Raw genomic sequence first — 27930 nt, forward strand, 5'->3', positions numbered from 1 at the left:
AGACTGCACATGGAAAACTGAGGGTGCATGAATATTGATATGGTTTAAGTTCTGTGAATTAAGCCAAGCCACAAATGTTGATACAAACTCTGTTTAAGCTTTCAGGTGTTTTCTCCATATCTGTCAAATGCTAACCATTAATGGTTTGCGTGCTCTTTCTGCCCTGTCATTCTGCAAATAGTGGTGCTGGGAAACCAGCTTTTCGCAGCCCGAGGCAGATTTTGTCAACACCACCCCAGAATGCATCAAACTTTTAACTTGTGGAGATTTGCATGCAAGTTATCACCATATGCATTGAACTCTACCAATTAAGATTGGGAAATATATAGCCTTTCCTGGTTCATATTTGAAAATGTGTTGCTGGAAAAGCACAGCAGGTCAGGCAGCATCCAAGGGACAGGAGAATCGAGGTTTCAGGCATAAGCCCTTCCTCAGGCTTATGCCCGAAACGTCGATTCTCCTGTTCCTTGGATGCTGCCTGACCTGCTGCGCTTTTCCAGCAACACATTTTCAGCTCTGATCTCCAGCATCTGCAGTCCTCACTTTCTCCTGGTTCATATTTGTCAAGAAGAGGATAGGGACTTATATTTTGGGGGTCAAAAAAGATTAATGATTAATACAAAAACATCTTTGTGGCTACTTGTTTCCACCTGTCAGGACTGTGTGACAAGTTTGGATACTGGAGTTAGGAGAATTTAGGTAGACGTTCTTAAAACTGTTAGACAAATTCTACAAATCTTCAAGATTAATGTGTGCTACTGGGTTTACAAAGTACAACCCACTCAAAGAATTAAAAGAAGAATGAAGACCACAGGGATCTTTATATAACCAAGTGAATTGAAGGCTTGAAAAATCAAGAAAATTTAAGAACCAGTGTACAACAGTACTGCACATAATATATCTGAAGCCACAATAATTTTGCAGTGCAACTTACAATCCATATACCTCTCAATAATTTCTATTCTTTTTGAATGCAGTAAGATGTTACTGTAACTGGAAATATGTATAGTTGTCAATCAGATAATGTTAAGTTAACATCTCCTTCCTAACAGCTCAATATCACAATGCTACTGGACCATACGGAAAGGAATGAACTGGGATGGTAGAGGAGGTATTGTGGGGATAGGGATGTAGGTTCAGGGAGGAGGCTAGAGGTAAACAAGTCATTGGACAACTTGTCTAGTGTCCAATCTTGTAAAGGGCAATTGTAGCTGGTTTCAGCTGTGGTGCCTCCCCTCCATGCTCTCACAACATTCACTGTCTAAGTTCATAGGTGTAGAATTAGCTGAGCTACTGGAGTTGTTTCCATACCCACGCACCCATATCCCACTGAGATTAACTGATTCAGTAAGGGGAGAAGACAAGCGAAATAACGAGGATACTTAAGAACTACAGGAAACTTTGAATATCTGACCATATTACAGACTAGATTCCTAATCCTGGGGAATTACAGTTGGAATGTTCCAACATCCTTCTGAAAAAATGCAGCCTCAGTGCTGCAATATTAAGGGCCATCAATAATGTCAATGCAAGAGTGAAACAAATTTATAGACAGACGTGACTTGCATACAAAAGGACCTACCACACTGCACCATAAAATAAACTGAGACTTGGATAAACTTTTGAATCAGAGTGGGATTTGACTTGCATACAAATTGGCTTCACTCCTGGTTCAAAGATCTCTGCATTCTTTGAGAATTCCAAGGTGTGATATGCTGAATTTCATGCTATATTGATTTGCAGGCTTAACAAATATACTCTAAAAAAATCAATATCTTGCATCAGTGGAACACTTTTCAGTAATCTAAGAATTGTACAGGCTTGCACATGGGTTGTTAAAAAGAAATAGGCGTCCAATTGGTCACCACAAATATTGAGAATCTTACAACATATTAAACTTAAATAGCATATACATTCTTCCCACATTGATGTTACTTCTCACTTTAAGGACTAAATTGTAGGAAAACTGTTAAAATATAGCATGAAGGATCCAATGTGCACCTTGCTTTCTTACTGTATTTGCAGACCTCCCACCACTAGACAGCACCGTTCTGAGAGTCACACAGATATGACTACTGTTGCTGAATTTCAGCTGTTTCAAACAGGTTTTGGGGGGGGCAAATACAACCTCTCGCCATGTGACATGTTTGCCAATAATCCAATCCGAATTTCAGTTTTGACATAACCCTGTCTCATTTTTTTTTCTCTCTCATTAAGAGGACACTCACCTCAGGCCTTATACTTGAGCCCACCGTGTGTGTGATGTGCAGGCCCTCTTGTACTCCATCTTTCTCAGGAGTCATTAAGCCTCAGGCCTATCATACCTGTCTTCTATTCCCATATCCTGGCCCTCAACCTGACCTGAGCGAAATAATTGCGTACATTGTGTCTTCCTTCCCCATTGAACCTCTTTGCTAAGCATCCAATCTCTTGTGGTAGTTAAATCGCACTGGACTCTTGGCAAATACTTAATAGTGATTACTGCATCATATCAACTCGCAAAGGGGTCTGAAAGTAAAACGGTTATACTACTCATGTAGTAATCGAAACCACTTGCCTAATGATAATGTTTGAATCTCACTATGGCAGCAAGAGAATCAAACTTCTAGGATGGTATCAGTATTAGTGACCATGAAACTGTTGGATTATCTTATCAACCAGTTTGTTTTGTTTTTATCCTTCAGAGAAGCAGATCCATGTGATTCTTGGCACATGGCAATGTGTTTGACTCTTCAACTGACATGGCCCAGAAAGCCTCTCCATTATACTCAAAAAAGAGGATAATTACTGAAGTCTAAAGGACAATCAACAGATGCTAGCCTTGCCAATGATACTACATCCAGTGGATGAATTAAAAGCGTTTCAACATACAAAGCCTGTTTTCATGTCAGTAATCAGATTAAATTAAATCCAATGCAGGAGAACAGTTTAAAACTGTCCGTACACAAAAAGCAGGACAATTCCACCCCAGTCAATTATCACTTCAGCGTACTCTCAATCATCAGCAAAGGGACCATTAACAGTGCCATCAAGATGCACTTGAAAGGGAATATCCTGCTCCGCAATGTTCAGTTTGGATTCTGCCACGGCCACCATCCCCTGACCTCATTACCGTCTTGGTCAAAACACAGAGAGGTGAACTCCAAAGGTGAGATGGAAGTGACTACTGTTAGCATCAAAGCAGCACTTGACTGAGTTTGGCATCAAGTAATCCCAGCAAATAAAAGTCATTAGGAATCCGGGTAGCATTCTCCACTGATTAGTGTCATATTTGGCACAAAAGAAGGTTATTATAGTTTTTGTACTGCGATCACCTAAGACCCAGGACATCTCTGCAGGAGGTTCTTAGGGTAATACCTTCTAACTGACCTGTTCAGAGATGGTATTCCTTATCCCTGGAGCAGGTAGGATCTTGAACCAAGTCTCCTAGCTCAAGGGACACTACCACTACATGACAAAAGCCCTCCATGTTCCTCAGGGTAGTGCTCTAGGCCCGATAACCTTCAGTTGCTTCATCTGTGACCTTCACTCCATCATAATATCATTACCTATAGGAGCAGAATTAGACTAATTGGCCCATCAAATCTATTTTGCCACTTTGTTGTTGATATGTTTCTCAGCCCTATTCCCCTGCCTAATCCCGATAACCCTTGATCGCCTTACCAATGAGCTAAGGTCAGAAGAGGGGATTTTTGTTGATGACTGCAGAATGTTCAGCACATTCATGATGCCTCAGATACTGAAGTACTTCATGTCAATATACAACAATATCTGGTCATATCCACCTGGGCTGGTAAGTGCCAAGTAGTATTTTCACCAGACAAATACTGGTCAATGACCTTCTCCAACAAGTATATCTAACCATTGCCCCTTAATGCCCAAGCTTAGTTAGAGTCAAAAAACTGCAGATGCTGGAATCAAAAGTAGACAAAGCAGGAGGCTGGAAGAACATAGCAAGCCAGGCAGCATCAAGTCGATGTTTTGGGTATAACCCTTCTTCAGGAAAGGTTATAGAATCATAGAAAGTGACAGTAGAGAGGAGGTCCTTCAGCCCATCAAGAAGAGTTATACCCAAAACATTGAATTCTCCACCTCCTGATGCTGCCTGGCTTGCTGTATTTTTCCAGCCTCCTCCTGTCTACATTACTGGCATGACATTCACTGAATCCTCCAAAATTAACATCCAGTCAGTCATCATTGAGCAGAAACTGAACTGAACTAGCCATATAAATACTTTGATGAGAAGAGCAAGTCAGAAGCTCAGGATACTAAGGCAAGCAACTCATCTCCTGTCCCCCAAAGCTAGTTCACCTGCTACAACACATGCGTATGACAGAATATTCCCCAATTGCTTAGATGGTTACAGTTTCAAAAACAGTTTCAATCAGTTTGACATCATCCAGGACAAAGCAACCTAACCACCATCATCACCATTCACTCCCTGCAACATCAATGCACAATGGCCACAGTGTGTACCATCTAAAAGATGCAAAGCAGTAATTCACCAAAGCTCCTTAGATAGCATTGAAATATAAAGTGCAACAAATAAATGGGTACAATTGCAAGTTGTTTCCTTCCAAGTCACACACCATCCTGATGTGGAACTATTGTGCGATTCTTTCATTTTCACTGGATCAAAATCCTGGAACTCCCAGGTTGTATCCCAGACTGATGTGGAAGATAAGGGAGGAAATCACAGTTGCTCTGAGCCAAATTTCTAATTCCTCTCTAGCCAGGGGAAAGGTACCAGAAGGACGTGGTTCCACATTTCAAGAAGGATGGGAGATATAGACCAGGAACTATAGACCCATGAATCTAATACCAATGGCAGGGAAAACTATTAAGAGAAAATTCCGAAGGAGAGAATGAATCTCCATTTGGAGAGGTAAGGTTTAATCAGGGATAATTAGCTTGGCTTTATCAGAGGAAGGTCACATCGAACAAATCTGGTTGAATTGTTGGAGGAGGTGACCAGATGTGTAGATGAGGGCAGTGCAGTTGACATACTTTGAATGGATTTCAGCAAGGTCCACAGGGGAGATTGAAAAAGAAGATAAAAGCCATTGGGATCCAAAATTGGCTTTGTGGTAGGAGTGAAAGAGTGGTGGTAGGAGGATGTTTATGTGACTGGAGACTAGCACTGACAGGGATCAGTGCTGAGCCTCTTATTGTTCATGATAAAAGATATAAACCATGTAGATAAGAATGTGGGGCGGATGGTAAGTTAGTTGTAGATGACATGAAGATTGGCTGGGTGGTTAGCAGTGAGGAACAGGGTGTTAGGTTACAGGAGGATATAAACAGATTGGTCCAATGGGCAGATCAGTGGAGTTTAACCCGGATAAGTGTGAGGTGATACAGTTTGGAAGAAGCAACACAACAAGGGAGTACTCAATATATGGCAAGACACTAGGTAGCTCAGAGGAACTTAGGATGCTTGTCAACAGACACCTGAAGGCAGCAGGGCAGGTTAATATGGCATTTAAGAAGGATTACTGGACATTTGCCTTTATCAGTCACTGCATGGATTGTAAGTGCAGGGAGATTATGTTGGAGCTTTGTACAGATTTTTGGTCAGGCCACAGCTGGAGTACTATGTGCAGTTCTGGCCACCACACTGTAGGAAGGATACAACAACATTAGAGGGAGTACAGAGGAGGTCTTGCCTGTGATGGAGCATATTCATTGTGAAGAGAGGCTGAATAAGCACAGGTTGTTTTCTTTGGAGCAGAGAAGGATGAAGGGACCTGACTGAAGTCTATAAGATTTAAAGACATGGACAGGGTAGATAGAAAGCAACAGTTCCTCTTACGATCAATAACAAAGGGATACACTTATAAGGTAAAAGGCAAGATGTTTAGAGGGATTTCAGGAAATGTCTTTCCACCCAGAAGGTGGTGTAGTTCTGCAGTGCACTGCTTGGGGGGGGGTAATCGAGGTGGGTAACCTCACAACCTTTAAAAACTACTTGGATGAGCACTTGAAGTGTTATAACATTCGAACATATTGGCCAAGTGCTGGAATGTGGGACTAGTATTGATTTAAAGTAACTTTGGCAATACAGAGTTGATGGGCCGAAGGATCTCCTCCAGTAGAAACTGAGTACAACAGCTGCTGGAGATCAAAGTCAAGAGTGTGGTGCTGGAAAAGCACAGCAGGTCAGGCAGCATCCGAGGAGCAGGAAAATCAACGTTTCGGGGATAAGTCCTTCATCAGGAATGAGGCTTGTGGGCCGGGGAAGCTGAGAAATAAATGGGAGGGGGGTGGGGCTAGAGGGAAGGGAGCTGAGAAACCAGTAGGCAAATGAAGGTGAGGGAGAAGGTGTAGGTCGGAGAGGAGGGTGGAGCGGATAGATGGGAAAGGCGATGGACAGGTCAAGAGGGTGGTACCGAATTGGAGGCTGGGGTCTGGGATAATGTGGAGGGGAGGGGAAATGAGGAAATTGTTGAAATCCACATTGATCCCTTGTGGTTCTCAGCAAAGGCCTCACCTTCCTCTCTCTATGCTCCTAGGTTACTGAGTTTGACACACATCACGACCTTGAACACTTCTTCTGCTGCCTCCGCCTCGGGGCCCACTTTTTCCATCAAGATTCTCATGCATCCACCGAGGACCCCTTCTCTCGCCTCCAACTCACTCCATCCACCTGGACACCCCATGCTGGCGTGTTAACTGCCCTTGACCTCTTCATTTCTAACAGCCGCTGTGACGGAGACTGTCTCAACCGGTCCACCACTTTCATCCACTCCAACCTCCCACCCTCACAATGCACAGCCCTCCATTCCCTCTGCTCCAACCCCAACCTCACCATCAAACCCACAGACAAGGGGCACACAATAGTAGTTTGGCACACTGACCTCTACACCGCTGAAGCCAGGTGCCAACTCGCAGACACCTCCTCCTACTGCCCCCTCGACCATGACCTCAACTCCCATCACCTCTGGAGATCTCCCATCCACAGCTTCCAACCTCATTGTCCCTGAAACTGGCATCAGCTGATTCTACCGCCTACCAAAGATTCACAAACTGGACTTCCCCGGTTAACCCATTGTCTCAACCTGCTCCTGTCCCACTGAACTCATCTCCGCATACCTTGATACCGTCCTGTCCCCCTTAGTCCAGGAACTCCCTACCTAAGTTTGGGACACCACCCATGCCCTTTACCTCCTCCAAGGTTTTCATTTCCCTCCAACATCTCATCTTCACCATAGACATCCAGGCCCTGTACACATCCATCTGTCACAACGAATACCTCCAATTCCTCCATTTCTTCCTCTCCCGCTGACCCAACCAGTACTCTTCCACTGCCACCCTCATCCACCTGGCTGAACTGGTCCTCACCCTTAACAACTTCTCATTCCAATCCTCCCATTTCATCCAAACCAAATGGGTAGCCATGGGGACTCACATTGGACCCAGCTATGCCTACCTCTTTGTCGGGTATGTGGAACAGATAATCTTCCGCAGTTACAACGGCACCATCCCCCCACTGTTCCTCCGTTACATCGATGACTATACCGGTGCTATCTCGTGCTCCCACAAGTAGGTCGAACAGTTCATCAACTTCACCAACACTGTTCACTCCAACTTCAAATTCACCTGGATCATCTCGGACACCTTCCTCCCCTTCCTGGACTTCTCCATCTCCATCTCCAGCGACCAACTAATCACAGACATCTACTACAAGCGCACAGACTCCCACAGCTACCTAGACTACACTTCTTTCCACCCCACTTCCTGTGAAAACTCCATCCCTTATTCCCAATTCCTCTGCCTCCACTGCATCTGTTCCCAGGATGACCAGTTCCACCATAGAAAATCCCAGATGGCTTCCTTCTTCCAAGACCTCAGAGGAGGGGAAATTGCGGTCAACAATGCCCTCAAGCGCATCTCCTCCACTTCCTGCACCACCATCATTGAATATCACCTCTCCCAACGCAACAAGGACTGAACCCCCCTGGTCTTCACCTTCCACCCTACCAACATCCGCATATATTGCATCATCCTCTGCCACTCCGCCACCTCCAAACGAACCCGACCACCAAAGATATATTACCCTCCCACCCCAATCAAGCGTTCCGGAGAGACCATTCCCTCCGCGACTCCCTCGACAGGTCCATGTCCCCCACCAGCCCACACCCCACTCCTGGCACCTTTCCCCGCCAATGCAGGAATTGCAAAACCTGCGCTCACACCACTTCCCTCACCTCCGTCCAAGGCCCCAAAGGATCCTTCCCCATCCAACAGAAATTTACCTGTATCTCCACCAATGTAATCTACTGTGTCCGTTGCACCCGATGTGGTCTCCTCTACATCGGGGAGACAGGTCATCTACTTGCAGATCATTTCAAAGAACATCTCTGGGACACCTGCACCAACCAATCGCACTGCCTTCTGGCTGAACACTTCAACTCCCCCTCCCAGTCCATCAAGGACATGCAGGTCCTTGGTCTCCTCCATCACCAAACCTTTACTTCCTGACATCTGGAGGAATAACGACTCATATTTTGCCTTGCGACCCTGCAACCACACAGGATAAATGTTGATTTCAACAGTTTCCTCATTTCCTCTCCCCCCACATTATCCCAGTCCCCAGCCTCCAACTCAGCACTCTCGACCTATCCATCTCCTTTCCCATCTATCTGTTCCACCCTCCTCTCTGACCTATCACCTTCTCCCTCATCTTCATCTACCTTCCCTCTCGCCCCACCCCCCTCCTATTTATCTCTTGAGGCCCACAAGCCTCATTCCTGATGAAGGGCTTATGCCCGAAACGTCAATTCTCCTCTTCCTCTCATGCTGCCTCACCTGCTGCGTTTTTCCAGCATCACACTCAAAACAAAGAGCCTCCTCTGTTCTGTCTGATTCCATGATTCTATTACTCCTTTTTTAATACTACCATGGCTGTTCCTACACCTGGAGCACTGCAGCAGTTCAGAAAGGCAGCAGTTCATCACCATCTTCTCAAGGGCAATTAGCTATGGATGCCAACATTCCACGAATGAAAAAAAAAGAAAAATCACATAGGTCCTGAAAATGGGCATGTCTCTCACAGTGTGTAATTAACCTCCACCCATTGATTGAAATGCAGCTAACTCTGTGCTGGTTACTTATTAGAATGATTACAATGTATAATCAACACAAACCACACTGTTAATTGGCAGTGTGTATCAGCAAGGATTCCAACATTTAACCCACTGCCAGTTCTTAAAACTAGTCTGCATTTCTTAAAGGGGCGGTGCATTATGACTGGAACACATGCGGAAGGTGATTCTGATGTGGCAAACAATAATAACCATGTGGGAAATAGCATGCTCCCAAGTTGGAGGCTCTTGAGCCTGCTCCACTTTTCAATAAGATTATGGCTGATCTGATTGCGGCTTCAACGCCTCCATTCCCACCCATCTCCAACAAGCTTTGACTTCTTTATTAGTTAAGCATCTATTTCCAACTGCCTCAAAAATATTCCATGGCTCCACCCATTTTGCTCTCTAAGGAAGAGAATTTCAAAGCCTCGTAACGCTCTTAGATTAAAACACTTCTTGAATGGAATGAGCTGGTGTTTGGTGGCAGAGGTTGGTGAGAAATAGTCACGATCCCCTACATCCGTTATGAGTTTGGAGGCCCATCCAGGCATGTATTCCAAATGCAATGGGTGCAGTTAGACATGGAGGTCAATGCTACAGTCTAATCCTGATCATTGAGAAGCTGTAACATGAGTTTATTAGCCTCACATGATTTCACACCCTTAATCTCCTTTTCCTACCAGCTATTCCATGGACTGCGGATACTCCTCAAATCACCACACCATCATTATCATGTCTTTCAATCACAACTCATGTGCTACATTCATGTGTCACTTCATCCTCCCACAGTTAACACCATTGCCAGTCCCATAGTCAAATCCCTAGCTGGAACATAATACTACCTATAAGCAACCATTAGCCACATCATGCAAATACGCTGCACCTGCATACCGACTCTAACAGCACAGGGTGGGGCACAGCAGGAACTTACTTGAGACATGATAGATTCACGTGAATTTCCTGACCTCGACGGATGGAACTGGCTGTTATTAGAAGAAAGATTGCTGAGCCAGAGGTGAGTGAAGTAGCTCAATCAATTGCAGATAACTGTATTCTCACATCTGATCGTCTCTTCACATCTCATTTCCCCCCTATACTACAACCTGCAGAGATGAGCATTGCATGCACTTGGTAGATTCCCTCTTAATATGTCATGAAAAGCTTCGCTATTGTCCCCTTCTCCTTTCAAATATGTGAGAAGAGAACACCCTGATCTGCCTGTGGAGCGAGGAGTTATGCAGATCATACACTGACACTTTGTTTCATACTCGCAGCCACCAGCATTTAGTCTAGGTGAGATAGTGGGAACCAATGGCCTACAGCCAGGGCAGAAGGCAAATTTGGCACAGACGCCAACTAGCCAGAGTCATGATTTTACACAACATCTGCTGCACAGCAATCAGATGAGCACTTTGTTAGATCAGGCTACATATTGATGGGTTTGCACAATGAAATGCTTAACGCATTAAATGGAGACTTCCCAATAGGCGTGTCAACGTCAAAAAGCACCAGTGTTTGGCACCAACTTTTCTTTGTGCAGAGGTAGGAACCTGTCTTTTTCACCATGAGTGTGGTCACCAACAGCCTTGACACTTTTGCTGAACTAACCACAATAGTCAATAGATCAGCTTCCTCTGCAGCTCAAGCAGAAGTCACCTAACACCTGGATGCTGAAGTCAAGCAAACAAGTTCCAACAGCTGCTATCATGGCTGCTGATCCCAGTGCTCAAAGAGGTTTACAATGTGTCTTTCACAGCAGGCCAGTCATCTGTTCTCCAGATGACCACGAGGCACAGCCCAGGGTCAGAGACAGTGACTTTGTAGATTATGAGATTGCTGTTCCCTCACAGGAGGGTACTATTCATCCTCCCACTCCCCGTGCCCTTACTGTTGTTTATGGAAAGCATCAAATGCTTGTAGAAATCTATCAAAGCCAAAAGAAATCAACAGCAACTAATCTAAAAGCAATGAATGATTCCTTTAAATAGCATATGTCGGGGAGGGCTTCTTCCTGTTGCTTAACACACAGTCCGCTGTCTGAGGTTAAGACAAGGTGTTGGATGGACTATTATGCTGTAAATCATTGAGCTCATGATCCACCAACTTTGTGTGCTTCTAGTGAACATTAGCGGTGCATATGCTTCAAAAATACCTTCAAAAGTATGGCATGCATCATACTTCCAAACACTTCGGTTATGAATTATCTTGGATACCTTTTTGTTCCCACACGGCACCAATAGCATCCAAATAATGGATGCTTTTGAGTCTCATTCCACAACAGAGTGTCTAACTGGTCTGGGACATGTTCAGGTATTGCTGCAGACTAAGTTTCTGTGTATGCATCCATCACTGCAGCTCAATTCTTTGGCTTTGTGAAAAGAGATTGGGTGGGGGCGGGGCGGGGGGGGGGGGGGGGGAGTTCCTTTTTCCATTGTGGGATCATGGCTGGTTGCACTATCATTCTGCTCTACGACTCAAACGCTCTTCACCTCCCCTCAACATGCTCCACCAACTCCTACAGGCCTAACAGGCCATCCACCCTCCTTAACACAAAGCCAGCATCAAATACCACTACTCCCTCTTCCTATGGCATCAGCACCAGATGCTTCCCCAGAGATCTCTCAGGAGCAGTCCCACTCCCATTTACCCATACATGTCAAAGTGTTCCGTAGTTTATTCCCCAAGACTTGCTTTCCTGGTTCAATGTCCTCTGCAGACACTCTTGTTCATAATCTTAACATTCTTTGTTCATTCAGCAAGGTATCACCAGCAAGTCAAGTAATCAGCATGAAAACAAATTTCCATTTATTTCTGAAATGCAACATTGAGTACGGGACTGAAAATCTCCCATTTACTTCAGCTGAAGATAAAGCTGCAATGCTACAACCAATTAACTAACTATCTGATTTACTTAGCTATTTTACACAGTGAAGGATTACAATTTCGTGTGTGGTATTTAATGCATTCTGATCATTGAACATACTGCTGGGATCTGAAGCCTGTCTGTTGTGCAGTGCCAAAGAACTAGCTTTTATCTTTTCAGTGACCTACTTTTCACACTGCTCTGCTGCTGGCCACAATGGGATTTCTCATTCTGACGGTATCTCACAATCCCTCTCTCTGAGATACAGATGTCTGACCCTTAACTAACAAGTTCAGCATTTTCATCAATGACCTTGGCCTTTCACTTTTTTATGCTTTTTATGGAATAGAAGAGGCTGTTTAATTTTGATAAAACAAATCCTCTTAATCCAATCCAGGAATGTAGATTTTTTACCCAAGGTTCGATATATAAAAGGCTTCAGTATTGTTACAAGCTCGAGGTGTACTTTTTGTTCCCAATGGATGATATCGTTATTATAATCACCACTCAACTGTAGCATTGTTGCTTCAAACCTTGAGTTTTTCAACTTGAAAATGATACATTTTAATGCAAGGTCTTGCGAAGATCTGTTCAATGCAATGCGATCCTTGTTTCAGCTCCTTGCTCCATCCGACACATACTTTCACTTCAAACATAAGGCCAGCTTTGTTTAGGACACCTCAGCATCAGAACCCATTTAAAAATTTATCTCCATAACTATCCCTTTTGTGTTGCATCAAACGGTAGTGCAATATTGAGAATAGTGTTATTAGGCTTCTCTCCCATGAATTTTGCCCTCATGATACTATGTAGGTAAGCTGCTTATAGTACTACGATATTTCAATGCTCTATCCTGAAGCCAATGGAACATTTCAAGTCTCAGATGATTTTTTTTTGATACAAAAAAAGTATAAGAAACGGGATGCATTCTTTGTCAGAACAGGAGAACTTTTTGTTTCTTCCTGTGAACAGTTTCTGTGTAACATTGTTAATTTAATCACTACATTACGCACATCTATTCTCCACAAAGCAACACTGAAGTAAAAGGAATGCAGTGGACAGAAGCTGTCAACACACAGCCTGAGGGCACCACTTTCCACATCCTACATTCTTGCACACTATTCGGAGGAGCTTGAGAATAAAGAATTCCTGTACACCTTCATTCACTTCAGACAAAACACAATTCAAATTGTTGCTGCAAATTGGAAATGTTTACTTGTGAGTACCAAGGTTGTAAACTACTGAAAGTCAGGCTTATAATTGTTAATAATGGTGAATTGCTATCTACGCTACCTCTGTCACCTCCCGCCCCCCCCCCCCCCCCCACCTCTCTCTCTCTCTCACTCACTCACTCACTCACTCCATGGCCAAAAACTTCAACTCCTCCTCCCACTCTGCCCAGGACATGCAGGTCCTGGCCCCACTGGATCGCCACTCTATTGCCACCCGATGCCTGGAGGAAGTACGCCTCATCTTCTGCCTCAGGACCCTTCAACCCCATGGCATCAATGTGGATTTCACCAGTTTCCTCATTTCCCCTCCGCCCACCTTATTCCAGTTCCAACCTTCCAGCTCAGCACCGCAATCATGACCTGTCCCATCTGCCCATCTTCCTTCCCACCATCCATTCCACTCTCCCCTCTGACCTATCACCTTTACCCCCACCTCCATCCACCTATTGTACTCTCAGCTCCCTTCCCCCCAGCCCCACCCCCTCCCATTTATCTCTCCACCCCCGAGGCTCCCAGCCTCATTCCTGATGAAGAGCTTTTGCCAGAAACGTCAATTTTCCTGCTCCTTGGATGCTGCCTGACCTGCTGTGCTTTTCCGGCAACACACTCTCGACTCAATTCATTTGCAGCCTTCCTTTCTTCCCTTGACCCCTCAACTTCACTGTCAGCTGTTTCACGGAGGTTCTTTCTCTGATCTCAAGTGTTGTTGAGCATTGCTCATTCTTCTGCTGAGAATCCAAGCATGTTCACAAACATCAGCTTGCTGTAGAAAGATTTGTCAAAACACTGACATTATTGGAAATAGAACACCTCTGAATGTAGTCGAAAAGTGCGGGTGCTGGAAAAGTTAAGCCGGCCTGGAAGTAACCGAGGAGCAGGAGAGTCGATGTCTGGAGCATAAGCTCGTCGATTCTCCTGCTCCTCAGATGTTGCCTGACCAGCTGTGCTTTTCCAGCACCACACTTTTCGACTCTGATCTCCAGCATCTGCAGTCCTCACTTTCACCTCTGAATGTAGTACAGATACCACCTCAGGACTATACCGCATCATTTTGTCCTGTTTGGAATGGATTTTATTGCTTCATCACCACTTGGCTGTTTGATCACTAATTTCACCAAATTGTTTTTCTGAAGTTATGACTGGTTCTTCGTGAACATTAAATAGTGAACCCCGCTGTCATTTTATTTTAAATGCTGCCTACTGAAGCCTTCAACTTATGATACTGAATAAAGGCCATGTCTTGGCTTAAGTTGAGAGTCTGAGCCACTGAGAAACCAGACAGCACAACAACCATATTTACTGCTCATTCTTCGATTGCCCCAAGACCATTTCAGAGGCCAAAATGACTTGCTCCAAAGCCTCTTCAGTAGGTCACTCAGTAGTAGATGTACAAGAAAGCCCTTGGGGAAATTTCCCTTCCAATTTCTCAGCTTCTGTGATGAATGGATTTCAACTGACTTCAGTTCAGCTCCCTGAAGGTATTGTTCACACAGAAAGCCCAAAAAGTGGAAAACAACAGATTTAAGCTGACCTGTTCCATTGCACATTAATGCACTGAAACATTGCATTAGTAAGGGTGCTGCGTACCATGTCGTAGCGAAAATAAAATCAATTGTAACAGCGTGAGCTAGTAGGATGCAGAGATCAGACACCCACTTCATTCAAGTTGTAAAAGGCATTTAATTCACTTAATTCTCAGTCATAATTACCTTTTGTGGTCTCACTCTCCCTGACCAAAAAAGTACCACGAGGATTTTCGGGACTTAGCAACATTCTTTCCGATTCTCTTCGAGTAATCTTCCCAAAATACCATCTGAAACAACAATAGTCAATAAAAATGGCCATCATTTGGAGAACTTAAGTATAACACAAACTTTCCATGCGTTTCCTAAAGCTGACCCACTAGTCAGAACCAAAGGTACGCCCATTTCTCAGAAGAACACTAAAACCAGTTGCCATTCAAACACAGCAGAGGCGTCAGCAGTAACAATGATAAAGCAGGATGAACGATTTTCACTTATCACTACTTCAACCAACCTGGTGCCCTCCACTCGATTTGGTGCAAATTCAAAAGTATCTCTAAGTGATAAGCAGAAACCATTCAAAGTTTATTTTGAATAATCAATAATTGAATAATCAATTATTCGAAAAAAACACATCATTCTCTAAATTTTAAGATGATACTGGTCTTAGCTCTCACAACTAATTTTTAAATCAGGAAACATTTCTTTTGGATATGAATTTTGTTTCTCTCAGAATGATTAACATTACTTCTGTCCATAACTTTGTCATGTCAACAAATATGTCAACAGCAGTTCTATATAAAACAAGTTGCACTTTATATCGACATTGGTATTTCCAATAACATTGTTATTGGAGAATTTCGTCGCAGAATGTTTCCCAGTCACTACGATACATGCCAGCCAATCCCTTAGTTGATTGGGAAGAGGGAATGGGATAGATGGGCCGAATGGCTTTCTTTCATGATTGTCTGCATGAATTTCAGAGTTTGAGCTGAAAATTAGTTGCTGGAAAAGCGCAGCAGGTCAGGCAGCATCCAAGGAGCAGGAGAATCGACGTTTCGGGCATGAGCCCTTCTTCAGGAATAAGGAAAGTGTGTCCAGCAGGCTAAGATAAAAGGTAGGGAGGAGGGACTTGGGGGAGGGGCATTGGAAATGTGATAGGTGGAAGGAGGTCAAGGTGAGGGTGATAGGCCGGAGTGGGGGTGGGCGCGGAGAGGTCAGGAAGAAGATTGCAGGTTAGGAAGGCGGTGCTGAGTTCGAGGGATTTGTCTGAGACAAGGTGGCCTTCCTAACCTGCAATCTTCTTCCTGACCTCTCCGCCCCCACCCCCACTCCTCACCTTGACCTCCTTCTACCTATCGCATTTCCAACGCCCCTCCCCCCAAATCCCTCCTCCCTACCTTTTATCTTAGCCTGCTGGACCCACTTTCCTCATTCCTGAAGAAGGGCTCATGCCCGAAACGTCGATTCTCCTGCTCCTTGGATGCTGCCTGACCTGCTGCACTTTTCCAGCAACACATTTTCAGCTCTGATCTCCAGCATCTGCAGTCCTCACTTTCTCTGTGAATTTCAGAGATTGCCAAGCTTGGGATGCTTTTAGTCTACTTGGGAAAATTCAGGCTTTCGAGTGTAATTTTTAAAAAAGTCAATATCCCTGCAAACTTTATAATTTTACACTCAAGTCCCTCTCTACATGTAAGCACACGATCTGAGCTGGCATTTAAGCACAGTACTGAAGGACTGTGGTATCTTCAGAGATGTAGTCTTTTAGATGAGTCATTGATCTAGTGCCCATGCCTGTGAGTTTATGGTCAAAAGTCAAGATAAGTGCTATTTGCCGAAGGTCTCGGCCAACATTTAACCTTTAACCCTCTCAATCAACTGGCCATTAATCTTATCACATTTGTGGGTCATTATTGTTCAAGTGTCTGCTGCCATATGTACCTACAAAATAAAAATTACTACAGCTTAAAAATAATTCATCAACTCTGAAACACTTTGAGATGTCCCTTAGGATAAAAACAGAGGAAGACAAGTTGACATCCTCTTATGCTATCAAAATCATTTATAATTACTTTTCCTAACATGAATCTATTCTTGATGAGACATCTGAGCTTCTTTCAAATGCCAGCTTTTCCATTCCATCTCCAAGTCAGCTGCAATACCGCAGCCCAATATGATGTGCATTTTCATGAAATGTCCTCAGATCTCCTTGGGTATAGGATTAAGAGTATATCAGAGTGGCAATATCTCTCATTTCAAAATCTGATAATGCTGCAATAATAAAAAGGTGACAGATGTAGAAGTTACTGCTTCTACATCTAGCCCTGTGCTCTCTAATCTGCGCAATTTGGACAAAGTAATCTGATCTGATTAAATTGGGTAAACATCAATAGTTAATGGATTTTGAGCTGCTTATGATAATCATTGAGATGGCAGTGACAGTGTTTGTGTAATAATAGACCCACGTAATCTGTATCATATTTTCATAACTTGGCCATCAACAAGATGAGCTGCCCCTTTAACACTGAAACGCATTTAAATTCTTTTTGAATTTTACAGATTGATCTGAACATTCTCAACTCTCTCATCTGTGTGTCAAAATGACCATCGATGCACTACATACAGACCCCACACCATCAATAATGCATATGCCCCCTAGATAGCAACTTCAATAATTCAGGAGGTTGCCTGTCTCTGTGCATAATTTGGAAATACACTGGAGCATACATTTTACTGTCTACAGGTCAGACAATAATGTCTTCACAGTTTCACAGTAATCATTCAATCCTTGCCATTCTGAGGACCTGTGCTGCAGATTCCCTTACCATGTCTCCATAGCATTAACCCTATGGCTAGCTGTTATGTAGGCACCAATAACCCGCTACGTTCATATCACTGAAATACTGCAGCTCACTGAGCGGTGTGTTTAACCTCTGATGTGCCAAAATGTCTTCTCTAGTTTTTTGAAGGACTTTCATTTTTAAATGATCCTCCACATCCTCTAGTTTTCAGCATATATTTTGCTCCACAGCCCCTGCACTTCCTCATATAATAGAAGAAAGAATTATAGACACTGGAGATCTGAATCAGAATCAGAAATTGCTGACAAAACCCAACAAGTCTGACAGCATCTGTGGGAAGATAGCAGAGTTAATGTTTCGAGTTTGGTGACTATTCATCAGAAACATTAGCAGCCAGGAGAAAATGATATTTATACTGAAGCCTTCGTGTGGTTGGTGGTGACGGCCGGGGGTTGTTGAATGTATAGTTGCAGGCAGAGCCCAAAGAAGCTTATGAAAGGAGTACGTAAATAAGAATATAATGGATAGCATGTCAGGACACAAAAGCTGAGTAAGTGATAATAACTGCGAACATTAGAATAAAATGGTTGAGCTAAAAAAATAGGGTGAGTACACTGAAGGGAACCTACTTAGTGTGATAATGGACCCAGGAGTATATGGGAATGTATGGCTGTGCTAAAAGCAACCCATGTCAGAAAAGGACTGGGTGTGGGGTGGGTAAAAAACATGGAAGGATGAAATCAGGCCCTTAAGTTATTGAACTCATTGTTGAGCCGTAGAGGCTGCAGGGTTCTCAAGCAGAAAATGAGAAGCTTGCACGGTGGCTCACTGGAAGAATGCAGCAGGCCAATGGCAGAAAGGTTGACGTGGGAACATGGTGGTGTGTTGAAATGACAGGTGACTGGAAGCTTGGGGTAATAATCTCCTTATTTAGCTACCCGTTTTATATCTCTTGCTCTCTGGGCTCCATCTCCACCTATCTACTCATCTCTCCACTTGCCCACTCACCCCTCCACTTTGGCTTAAGCATAAGTACCACTTTTTCCCAGCTGTTCACAATTCTAGTTAGATTCACAGCATTAACCCTGCTTTCTTTCCACAGACGCTGCCAGACTTGTTGATTTTCTTCAATAATTTCTATCTGTGCCCCACTACTCCTTACCCTTGTAAAGATACCTGGACGTTATCTTAAGATCACTGGCCCCTTATATTTCCCCTGAGAGCAAACTGGGGCAAGCCAGTTTTTTTTCTATTTGCATGATAGGTAAGATGTTTGGCTTCAGGTGGCCGGGTGTCTTTGCTGTATAAAGCCTCCAGGGCCATTAACATTGTCATTCAAGCTCCTACTAATCTTCAAGTATCTCAGTTTGCCAGGTTACTCACCGATCTCAGTGCTTTCATTAATGGCTTATGCAATAATGAAACAACAAGTCAATGGAAACCATCAGCTCCACAATTTTAAACATGACAAATGGACAAAGAGGACTCGATAGGCGAAAGTAGGACAGCAGATGCTGGAGATCAGAGTCAAGATTAGAGTGGTGCTGGAAAAGCACAGCAGGTCAGGCATCATCAGAGGAGCAGGAAAATCGATGTTTCGGGCAAAGGCCCTTCATCATTCCCCATTCCTGATGAAGGACTTTTGCCCGGAACGTCGATTTTCCTGCTCCTCGAATGCAGCCTGACCTGCTGAGCTTTCCCAGCACCACTCTAAACTTGAAAGAGGACTAGATATTCTGGGTTCAGGTGAATGAATAGAAATCTCAAGCCCTGGTGCTGCTCCTGGCCTGGGGCACTGTCCTCACCCTGAGCACAGTGAGCTCTGGTTATTTGGCTCTGATATACCTGCCTGTCCCAGGCCTCTGGCCTTTGTTTAAAGAGCCTGGCTGGAAAATTCAGCTCCATAACACTGCTGGCTTCATTCAATGAGAACCCAGAGGTAATATGGCAGATGCAATCCACTTTTGACTACTTCCAGTGTGGCTCATGCCAACCACCATCTTGGGGTAGTCGACAGCACAGGCCCCTGTACATGTGGCAACAGCATGCTCAATAGCCAGGTTGTGACATGAGCCAACATCGATGACTTGGTGCCTGACCTGCCATCTGGACCTTGTGATCCGTGTTGGCATCCTCTCTTAAACATACAGTGATTAACATGTGTTCTGCTTCACTGCACCTCTTTCTTCCTTTTGAGAAGTACTTTTTGAGCTATTTCCAACAATGGATGCAACCTGAATCCACCTCCCATTTGAGAGGTGCAGCTGGATCTACGGAATGCAGGTGAACTTCAGTTGGCGTGAACCTGAGCCTCCTACTGAGCAGGATAGCCAACTGGCAGCACATTCACGGCTAGGTTGCAAGGCCAAACCATGGGGTTAACACCTGGCAACACCGCGTTCAGTTGCCTTGCCTGTTCACAGGCAATATCCAGCTCTTAGCCCAGCATAGCGCAGAAGACAGTGGCAAAGCATCACACCTAATTCCAACCTCAGCTGAAGTTCATAAATCCAGCAAAGGTCATGAAATAATGGCCGGGAGGGTGAACCTTGTTTGATTCCTCTACACAGACATTGTTAGCTCCCCAAGAGCTAACATCAGCAAATTCATCCTGGGTAGTGGATTTAATATAGCTCAGCTCCACATTTGATAAAGCCGTTATAAACAGAGCTAACCTTTTAACAAGCTATATTTCATATCAAGAAAAGCAATCTCTATACATTTTCAATGTTGCCAAAGGGCTTAATCAGATTAATGCTATTCAACGTTTGACCTTCACACTATCAAAATAATGCAATCGACGTTAATGTTAGGTGGTAAATCTGGTAACATATACATGCCTATTCATATTGGTTCCCATTGATTTAGATTCTCAGAGACTCCAGTTGAGCTGGAACCTCTGATTATGCTGTTTCTAAATCCAATCCTTTATTGTACCAGCAGAATCACACACAGGTTTGTTTCTGGACCTGCAAATCTGTCACTCGGATAAAAGAACCAGAAAAGCTGAAAGCCAGTTAAGAAATGCCAGTATTTTGGAATTGGAATATAGATCGATGAGCAAAGGGGGAGGTGATTGAAATCAGCCATGAAAGCCTCTCTTCTCCACCCCTTCCAATTAAGTAACCTACTCACTTGCAGATAAAGACAATTTGGTTGCAGTATCTGATCAGTGGTCATCACCCATGTCTCAGCCTGAACTAGTGCTTTAAAAGAGTTGGGATTGAGATTAAACAAAACTTGACATTCCCCTGTATGTAACTATTTTGTTAAAACTCAGTTAGCGTTGTCTGCTTATATTCACAAAGCAAAGCAATACTGTTTAAAGTGAAATAAATGTGTGGAAATAGTTCCATCAGTCCGAGATGGCTATCTTTTAAAAAGACATCATGATGCAGAATGCGGATTTCATGCTGGAGTATTGCCACTGCAGTCCTGGCAGAATTGATGGAAGGAGACAGGCATCATATAGCTAGTTCAGAATTCAGATAAGCAGAAGAGTCTGGTCTCTGCCAAATGTCTAGCCAGCAGCTGGAGAAGGAGGTGGTGTGGGGGGAACTGCTGACTGCATTATCATATTTTATAATCACAATGGAAACAAAGCAGGATCTAGCCATAAAATATTAACACAAGGTTTCACAAGCATTCTTCTCTTCAGAAGAACGTTGTAACGGATTATCAAAAACACAGTTTATCATTTCTAAAGCAAATTATTTACTCTTCAGCCTGAATGGAGTCAGAAGGTGCAACGTAATTGCTGGGGATATATCCAGTATTTCCTGTAGCGAGGGAACGAGCTAACCACCAATCTCCTTCCCTGTAAGATATAAAAGAGACAAAAAAGCATTATGTTGCGATGAACCATTTCTGTTCAACTTTTAACTGAATGTTAACATGAAAACAGCTGACGATCCAGTCTGAATGATGAATTCATTCATATCAGTACTGCAGGTTTTTAGTAGGCCATTATAAAGAAAGTGTTGAAATTCAGAAAATGCTTGGAAGCTATTTTGTTGAAGTCTGGGGACAGTGAGAGTGTTTTTCTCCTTTCTCCTTTTAAGTTTACATAAAGAAAACATTTCTTTTCCCTCCTTCCAAATAGGGGAGAATCAATTCAGGAAAAATATGAGCATTATCATACAAAAATACATAATTTGCTGAATCTGTTTCCACATCTTTGCACTGAGTACAATATGTAGTTCATTTGACTCTGACTGGATTAATTGTGCTTTGATTAAATTTGAGCAGCTTTCATAAACACCATTATTATTTATTGATTTCACACTATTGACATAAAAGGCACTGGCCATATTTGCAACAAGAAAATATTAGCTAACTCAGCCGAAGCTGATGTTGCCAGTGTTTTGACAACATGGAGTTACTTTGGAATTTCTAGAGTAATTTGATTCAGAGCAAGTAACACTTTATTTTTCTGTGACACAGGCATGAACTGAAAAAAATATAAAATGTACTCAGAGAATTGCCCAGAGGTACTTGTACTCTTAACTGCATTACAATCATTCTTCTAACTCCTCAAACCTTTGAAAAGCACTGCCTTCTTGAAAATAAAATTGGACAAAATATTATATGAACCACAACAACTTCGTGTCAAAGCTATTTTAAATATGAAAATAAATACCCCACATGTTTGTTAGCGATCAGAAACCAAACTCAGTGTGGGCCAGAAAATTGAATTCCATGGGTTGAAGGAGCCACTCTCTTCAGTATTTTATTCTTGCTTTGGGAAGAAAGTAAAGCCAAAAGAGGCCTTGCACCCATTTAAATAATAATGTTCCACCAAAGTGACAGGGTAGCATGTTTCAACTAAATTAGTGTCTTGGCTATGTGCATTTAGCAACAAAACAAAGTCAGAGTGGAAAATCACTCTGTTAGAATGATTCTGGCCCTTAAGTCTTCATTTATTTCATTTCGATACTCAGAAGAAAGAACAGATAGGTTTCCATTAATAATTTGGTGAAAACCCTTTGTACATATCTCAGCAAAACTACATGAGTACACTTTTGCATAACTTGTCTTTGCATTAAGAGTTAACTGCTCAATGTAGTCGTTTATGCATGTTCAAAAAAAAAGAATTAGTTTTACAGTTGGTCCTAAATATACTTAGAATTCTAGTCTTTCCTGGCCTTGGGTCAGTCTGCACAACTGCTTAAGGTTTAATCTCCCTCCTCAGTAACTATCAAATCAGTGTGCTACACATTGCAGGACATTTCCCACATTCAACAATCAGCTTGTCAGATGTAGCTGTAGATATTGGATTTCTTCTGAATGCTAGTGAATAAATGTCATTTACAGCTGCTTTAACACTTTTCCTTTGTAATCTAAAGATGCAATGCAATTGAATGTAGCTATGAGTGAACTTAGTTGCAGAATATGGGGACGCATAATTTATCTGTGCTGTTACTATTCTGTGATTTCTTGCCCTGCCCCATAAAGAGAGATAAGGTCCTATAGCAGCATTCTGGAACAAAAGCAGCTGGGTACACTCAGTTGCTTATATCTGCAGTATAACATATAGCAAACACAATCATTGGCTCAGTGGTTAGCACTGCTGCCTCACAGCACCAGGGTCCCAGGTTCGACTCTAGCTTTGGGCGACTGTCTGTCTGTCTGTGTGGAGTTTGCACATTCTCCCCATGTTTGTGTGGATTTCCTCAGGATGCTCCGGTTTCCTCCCACAGTCCAAAGATGTGTAGGTCACGTGAATTGGCCATTCTAAATTGCCCATAGTGTTAGGTGTATTAGTCAGAGAGAAATGAGTCTGGGTGGGTTACTCTTCAGAGGGTTGGTGTGGACTTGTTGGGACGAAGGGCCTGTTTCCACACTGTAGGGAATCTAAAGGAGGAAATAACCTCCACCTATCATTTGTGAAGCTTTATTCTTCATAATATTAGAACTATTCCTTGAATTTTGACAGTAGGAGAGTTAAAAGTAGCTACATGTTCTCACCAGCCAAAGGATTAGTTGAAATTGTAAGGGTACTATCACAATTCGAAAATTGTAATTGTGCATGGAAATTGCCTATTTTTTATTTAAAGTGTTCTATCAAATGAGATCAGTCGGTCTCAAGCTTCAGAACTGTCTGCCATGGCTTGGGGCAACATTTCTCACGTAACCTTCTACTCTTCATCTTGTTAATTATGCAGCCTGCCTCTTGGTTTTCGAGAGGAATCGTTCAGCTAGGGAAGAGGTAGCACTCACTGAGCCTGAGACTTTCCAGCATTCACAACACTGCGCCATTTTTAAAGTCAAGCTGTATATCGCTTTGGATGCTGCAAGCCAGGAACTGTCTTCACACAATAGGACTTGACTATTATCATTGAGAACAAGGCCCACAAGAAAGACAAGCTTGCTCCCTGTTTCATGGACAGATGTGGTGGAGAGGATAATGGTCCTTTCTGCTATGAATCGCCAGAGGAAGCCATGCTATCAAACTCTGCAACCTCACACTGACAAAACCACCACTCATTCCAATTCTGACAGTGCACACACTTTGCACCAAGGCTCATGAACTACAACTTACACTTTTACACATTTTGTGTCCACTCAAAGGCTCCGACCTATCTCATCCTCTCAAATCAGGTACTCTTCCATCCCTCCGCACTTGTTAATCACACAGAGAGTGTGCCCCTCGATCACTTGTACCCTTCCATCTACATCCATTATACTCAACTCCTCTCTTTGTCTTTGTCCACCCTCCAGACTGACGTCCTGTAATCCCTGGACTGATTGCATTTGACCTGCAGAACTGACTGTGTCGCCACCCATGCATTGAGAGGACATGGATCCTGATATCGTGGAAGGACAAAGTGCCTGAATGATCATGGTTAACCCCTTGGATTGGAATAGGACAATCCCCTTGACTGACTGTGGCAGTACCTCCTCACTCACTGTAGACCCCTTCAGCCCACTAAGGACAGTTCCCCTTTGACTTTCACCATATCAGGGATGTACCTATACCCCCTGGTGTGCAACCGTTTTTTAAAAATCAGCTTAAAACCTCTCAATAGTAGTTAAGGACTGTCAATAAATTCTGGTCTAATCAGCAATACCCAAAAAAATGCATGGTCAGTTGTTTGAAGTACATGCAGTGTGTTTGCCACATAAATTGCTGGCATATGCTTCAGGTCTGACATTGACATAGCATAGTGTCACATAGCGACATATCTGCCCACATGACTGTTCAGCGCTTCCCACCATGACAAGGTGCCTGCAATATGAGTCACACACAGGCTGGTAGCCCATAAGTCAATGCTGACGTTAGTGAGTGTACATTAAGAAACAATGTGAAGTAGGCAGAGGTAATCTCCCAGCAGTTAGGGATATAAGATGCACTCTCTGTCGCTGCACACAATGTGTCCTATAGAAGCACGCATATTATTGGTGTGTCTGAGTGCCAAAGTACAGTACTGAAAGACTGAAATGAAATGAGAGTTGGTCCAAGAAAAGGTGCAATAAGGTGTAAGGCTGGAGGCCACAGAGCATGCTGGGACACTGTCCTGAAGAACCAATTAAATGTTGGCTGAGACACACATTCAGCAGGCACCTGCTCCGAATTAAATGTCAGGAACTTGTGCTGCCTGGTTTGTTTGGGGATGGAGCGGAGAATTGGAAGTGACATTTAAATAAGCTGAGTTAGGGCTTTAATAATATACAGAAGTAGGAGAAGGTGAGGTCTGCAGATGCTGGAGATCAGAGTTGAAAATGTGGTGCTGGAAAAGCACAGCGGGTCAGGCAGCACCTGAAGGGCTCTGGCCTGAAACGCCGATTCTCCTGCTCCTCGGATGCTGCCTGACCTGCTGTGCTTTTCCAGCATCACACTCTCGACAATACACAGAAGTAAGCTAGTCACCACGAAATGGCAAGATTCTAAAGTCGCTATTTAAGGCTTGATGGGAAAATTGGACAAAGTTTTCTTGAATAGCTTATTTTTTTCCATTCTCCCCATCTTTTACTACCTTTCTCACCATGCCGCATCAGGGAGCAGAAAATTCCACCCACACAGAAAGATACTTGACACCTTACCACAGCAAGTCGTTCTCAGCCAAAGGTTCCAGCATTCTCTCACTTTCACCGTTCAACAATTAATCCTATTGTCAGTGCAATACGAAAGTGAAGACATTGAATGCATAGTACATAGGTACACTTGAACCCCCTGATCTGCCCCAGTTAAAAAGAAGCAGCTCACCACCACCACTCAATGGCAATCAGGGACAATCCAGTGAATGCTGTCCAGCCACCAATACCCACATCCTGTGAAGGAATTCAAAGAAATACACCACAAACCAGGCCATTCAGCCCATACCAATTCTTGTGCTTTACCCAATGTTTTTTTTACTCACTCATGAGATGTGGGCAGCTCTGGCCAGGCCAGCATGTATCGCCCACCCCTAATTACCCAGATAGCTATTAAATGCCAACCACATTGCTGGGGGTCTGGAGTCATATGTAGGCCAGACCAGGTAAGGATGGCAGTTTTCTTCCCTGCATGACATTAGTGAACCAGATCAGTTTTTTCAACAATCAACAATTGATTCACAGTCATCATTAGACACATTAGACACTCACTGAGTTCAAATTCCAGCATCTGCCGTGGCAAGATTTGACCCGGGTTCCCAGAACATTAGCTGAGTTTCTGGATTAATAGTCTAGCCAGAAATACCACTTGGCCATTGCCTCCCTGTTTTCCTCCTCTCCTTCCTTGTCTAATTCGATCAGTATTACCTTCTGCTTTCTTCACTCTCATTACCAAACCAGATTCTACTTATATGTCCCTATATTGTTTGCCTCACCCTGCCAGCAGGTCCGAGACGGAGGTGCAGAGAGGAAGCGGCGATCTGGAGTTGCCAGGGATTCTCAGCATCTAGTTTCTATCTGTCTTGTATTACATTAGGAAATTGCACACTGATAAGGCAAGATTCAATGTGGATGAGAGTGAAAATGAGTAAAAATCCCATTAGTAGCTACCTTGCTGCTCAAGGTTTGGAACCCTGTTGGAAAATGTAACTAGTTGTTCCTTTGTTGAGATAAGCCTCCCTCCCCCGGTCATACAATTCTCCTAGATTTCTCACCATAACCCATATCATTTGGGGCATTATAAGGTTCTGCTGTACAGGTTTACATGGAGACCCCGAGTGGAATTCTCCCCTCCCTGGAGGTGTTGGTAAGGAGAAATAACTGAGTGAGTTCCCACGATAAGTTACTCGCCTTTTCTTGTCACCTCTGGGTAAGGAGGTTTGCTGGATATTTTTGTGACCTGCCTTCCCAGTGGATGAGGAAGGTGATTGGAAAACCGGAGTGACCCGCTTTCTGAGTTGATGGGGCCTACAATGCCCCTTGAGGGTGGATCAGAGGCAAGGAAGGGAAGGGGCAAGAGGATAGTCTCTGAAAACCATCCTTCTGTGTGAAGGGACATGATAGAATGATGGAATCTCTACAGGGTGGAAAGAAGCCATTCAGCTCGTCGTGTCAGCATCAACCCTTTGCACAGCATCCCACCCAGACCTACAACCCCATATTTACTTTGGCTAATCCAACTAGCCTGCACATCCCTGGACACTGCGGAGTAATTTTGAATGGCCAATTCACCTAATCTGCACATCTTAGGAGTCTGGAAGGAAACCAGAGCATCCAGCAGAAACCCACGCATGCACGGAGAGAATATGCAAGCTCCAGGCAGACGGTCACACATGGCTAGAATCAAATCCGGGTCCCTGGCACTGAGGCAACAGTGCTAACCACTGAGCCAATGTGTCACTGTGATGACCATTTAGAATAAAGATGAATAAGAATTTCTTCAGCTAGAGGGTAGTCAATGTGTGGAACTCAGTGCCACAGACAGTTTTGGAGGTCAAGCCATTGAGTGTCTTGAAGACAGAGATCAATAAGTGCTTGATTAGTAGGAGGATCAAGGGTTACTAGGTGAAGGCAGAAGAATGGGGTTGAAAAACATATCTGCCATGATCGAATTGTGGAGCAGACTCAATGGGCTGATTGGCCTAATTCTGCTATTATATTTTATGGTCTTAAGGTCACTTGGGAGTTTGGGTCACAAGACAGGGGCAGGATCAGGATTCGACTGCGATTAATACTTTAGATTAGGAACAGGCCTGTGATCACTACCTGTAAACTGCACAATGGCAAAGGGCCAACACGCTGATTTTTTTTTATTTGCTGGGGACCTGAGGTGGGGTGGGGGGAAATGTCCACAATTTCCTGCTGTCATCCGTGTGCCAGTTCCCTATCATGGTTTTGCCTCAGGGCGATTTTCAGGGATGGCAGTGTCAAGTTGGGGAACTGGGTTTGTGTAATAGCTACTCATCAGCGAGGATCTCCGCTGAGACCGAAGGATCAAGGAGGGACTCAGGCTGTCGCCTGGTGGCAGACTAGGATGGCAGCACTCCA

The 27930-nt window shown here is 43.6% G+C and overlaps 1 protein-coding gene across 1 annotated transcript in view; it reads right to left on the minus strand.

Moving 5' to 3' along the window:
* LOC122560199 (proto-oncogene tyrosine-protein kinase Src-like) overlaps nt 1-27930 on the minus strand; it is a 168620-nt gene that overhangs the window by 29808 nt on the left and 110882 nt on the right. The window contains exons 4-5 of the mRNA XM_043710603.2: nt 21227-21325; nt 14891-14994 (exon numbers count right to left, since the gene is read on the minus strand). Coding sequence (XP_043566538.1) covers nt 14891-14994; nt 21227-21325 — 203 coding nt within the window. The remainder of the gene's footprint in view (nt 1-14890; nt 14995-21226; nt 21326-27930) is intronic.

The sequence above is a fragment of the Chiloscyllium plagiosum genome, unplaced genomic scaffold (assembly GCF_037043375.1).
Source record: "Chiloscyllium plagiosum isolate Xiang-an unplaced genomic scaffold, Cpla_swu_hap1 HiC_scaffold_15, whole genome shotgun sequence".
In the NCBI taxonomy this organism is placed as follows: Eukaryota; Metazoa; Chordata; class Chondrichthyes; order Orectolobiformes; family Hemiscylliidae; genus Chiloscyllium; species Chiloscyllium plagiosum.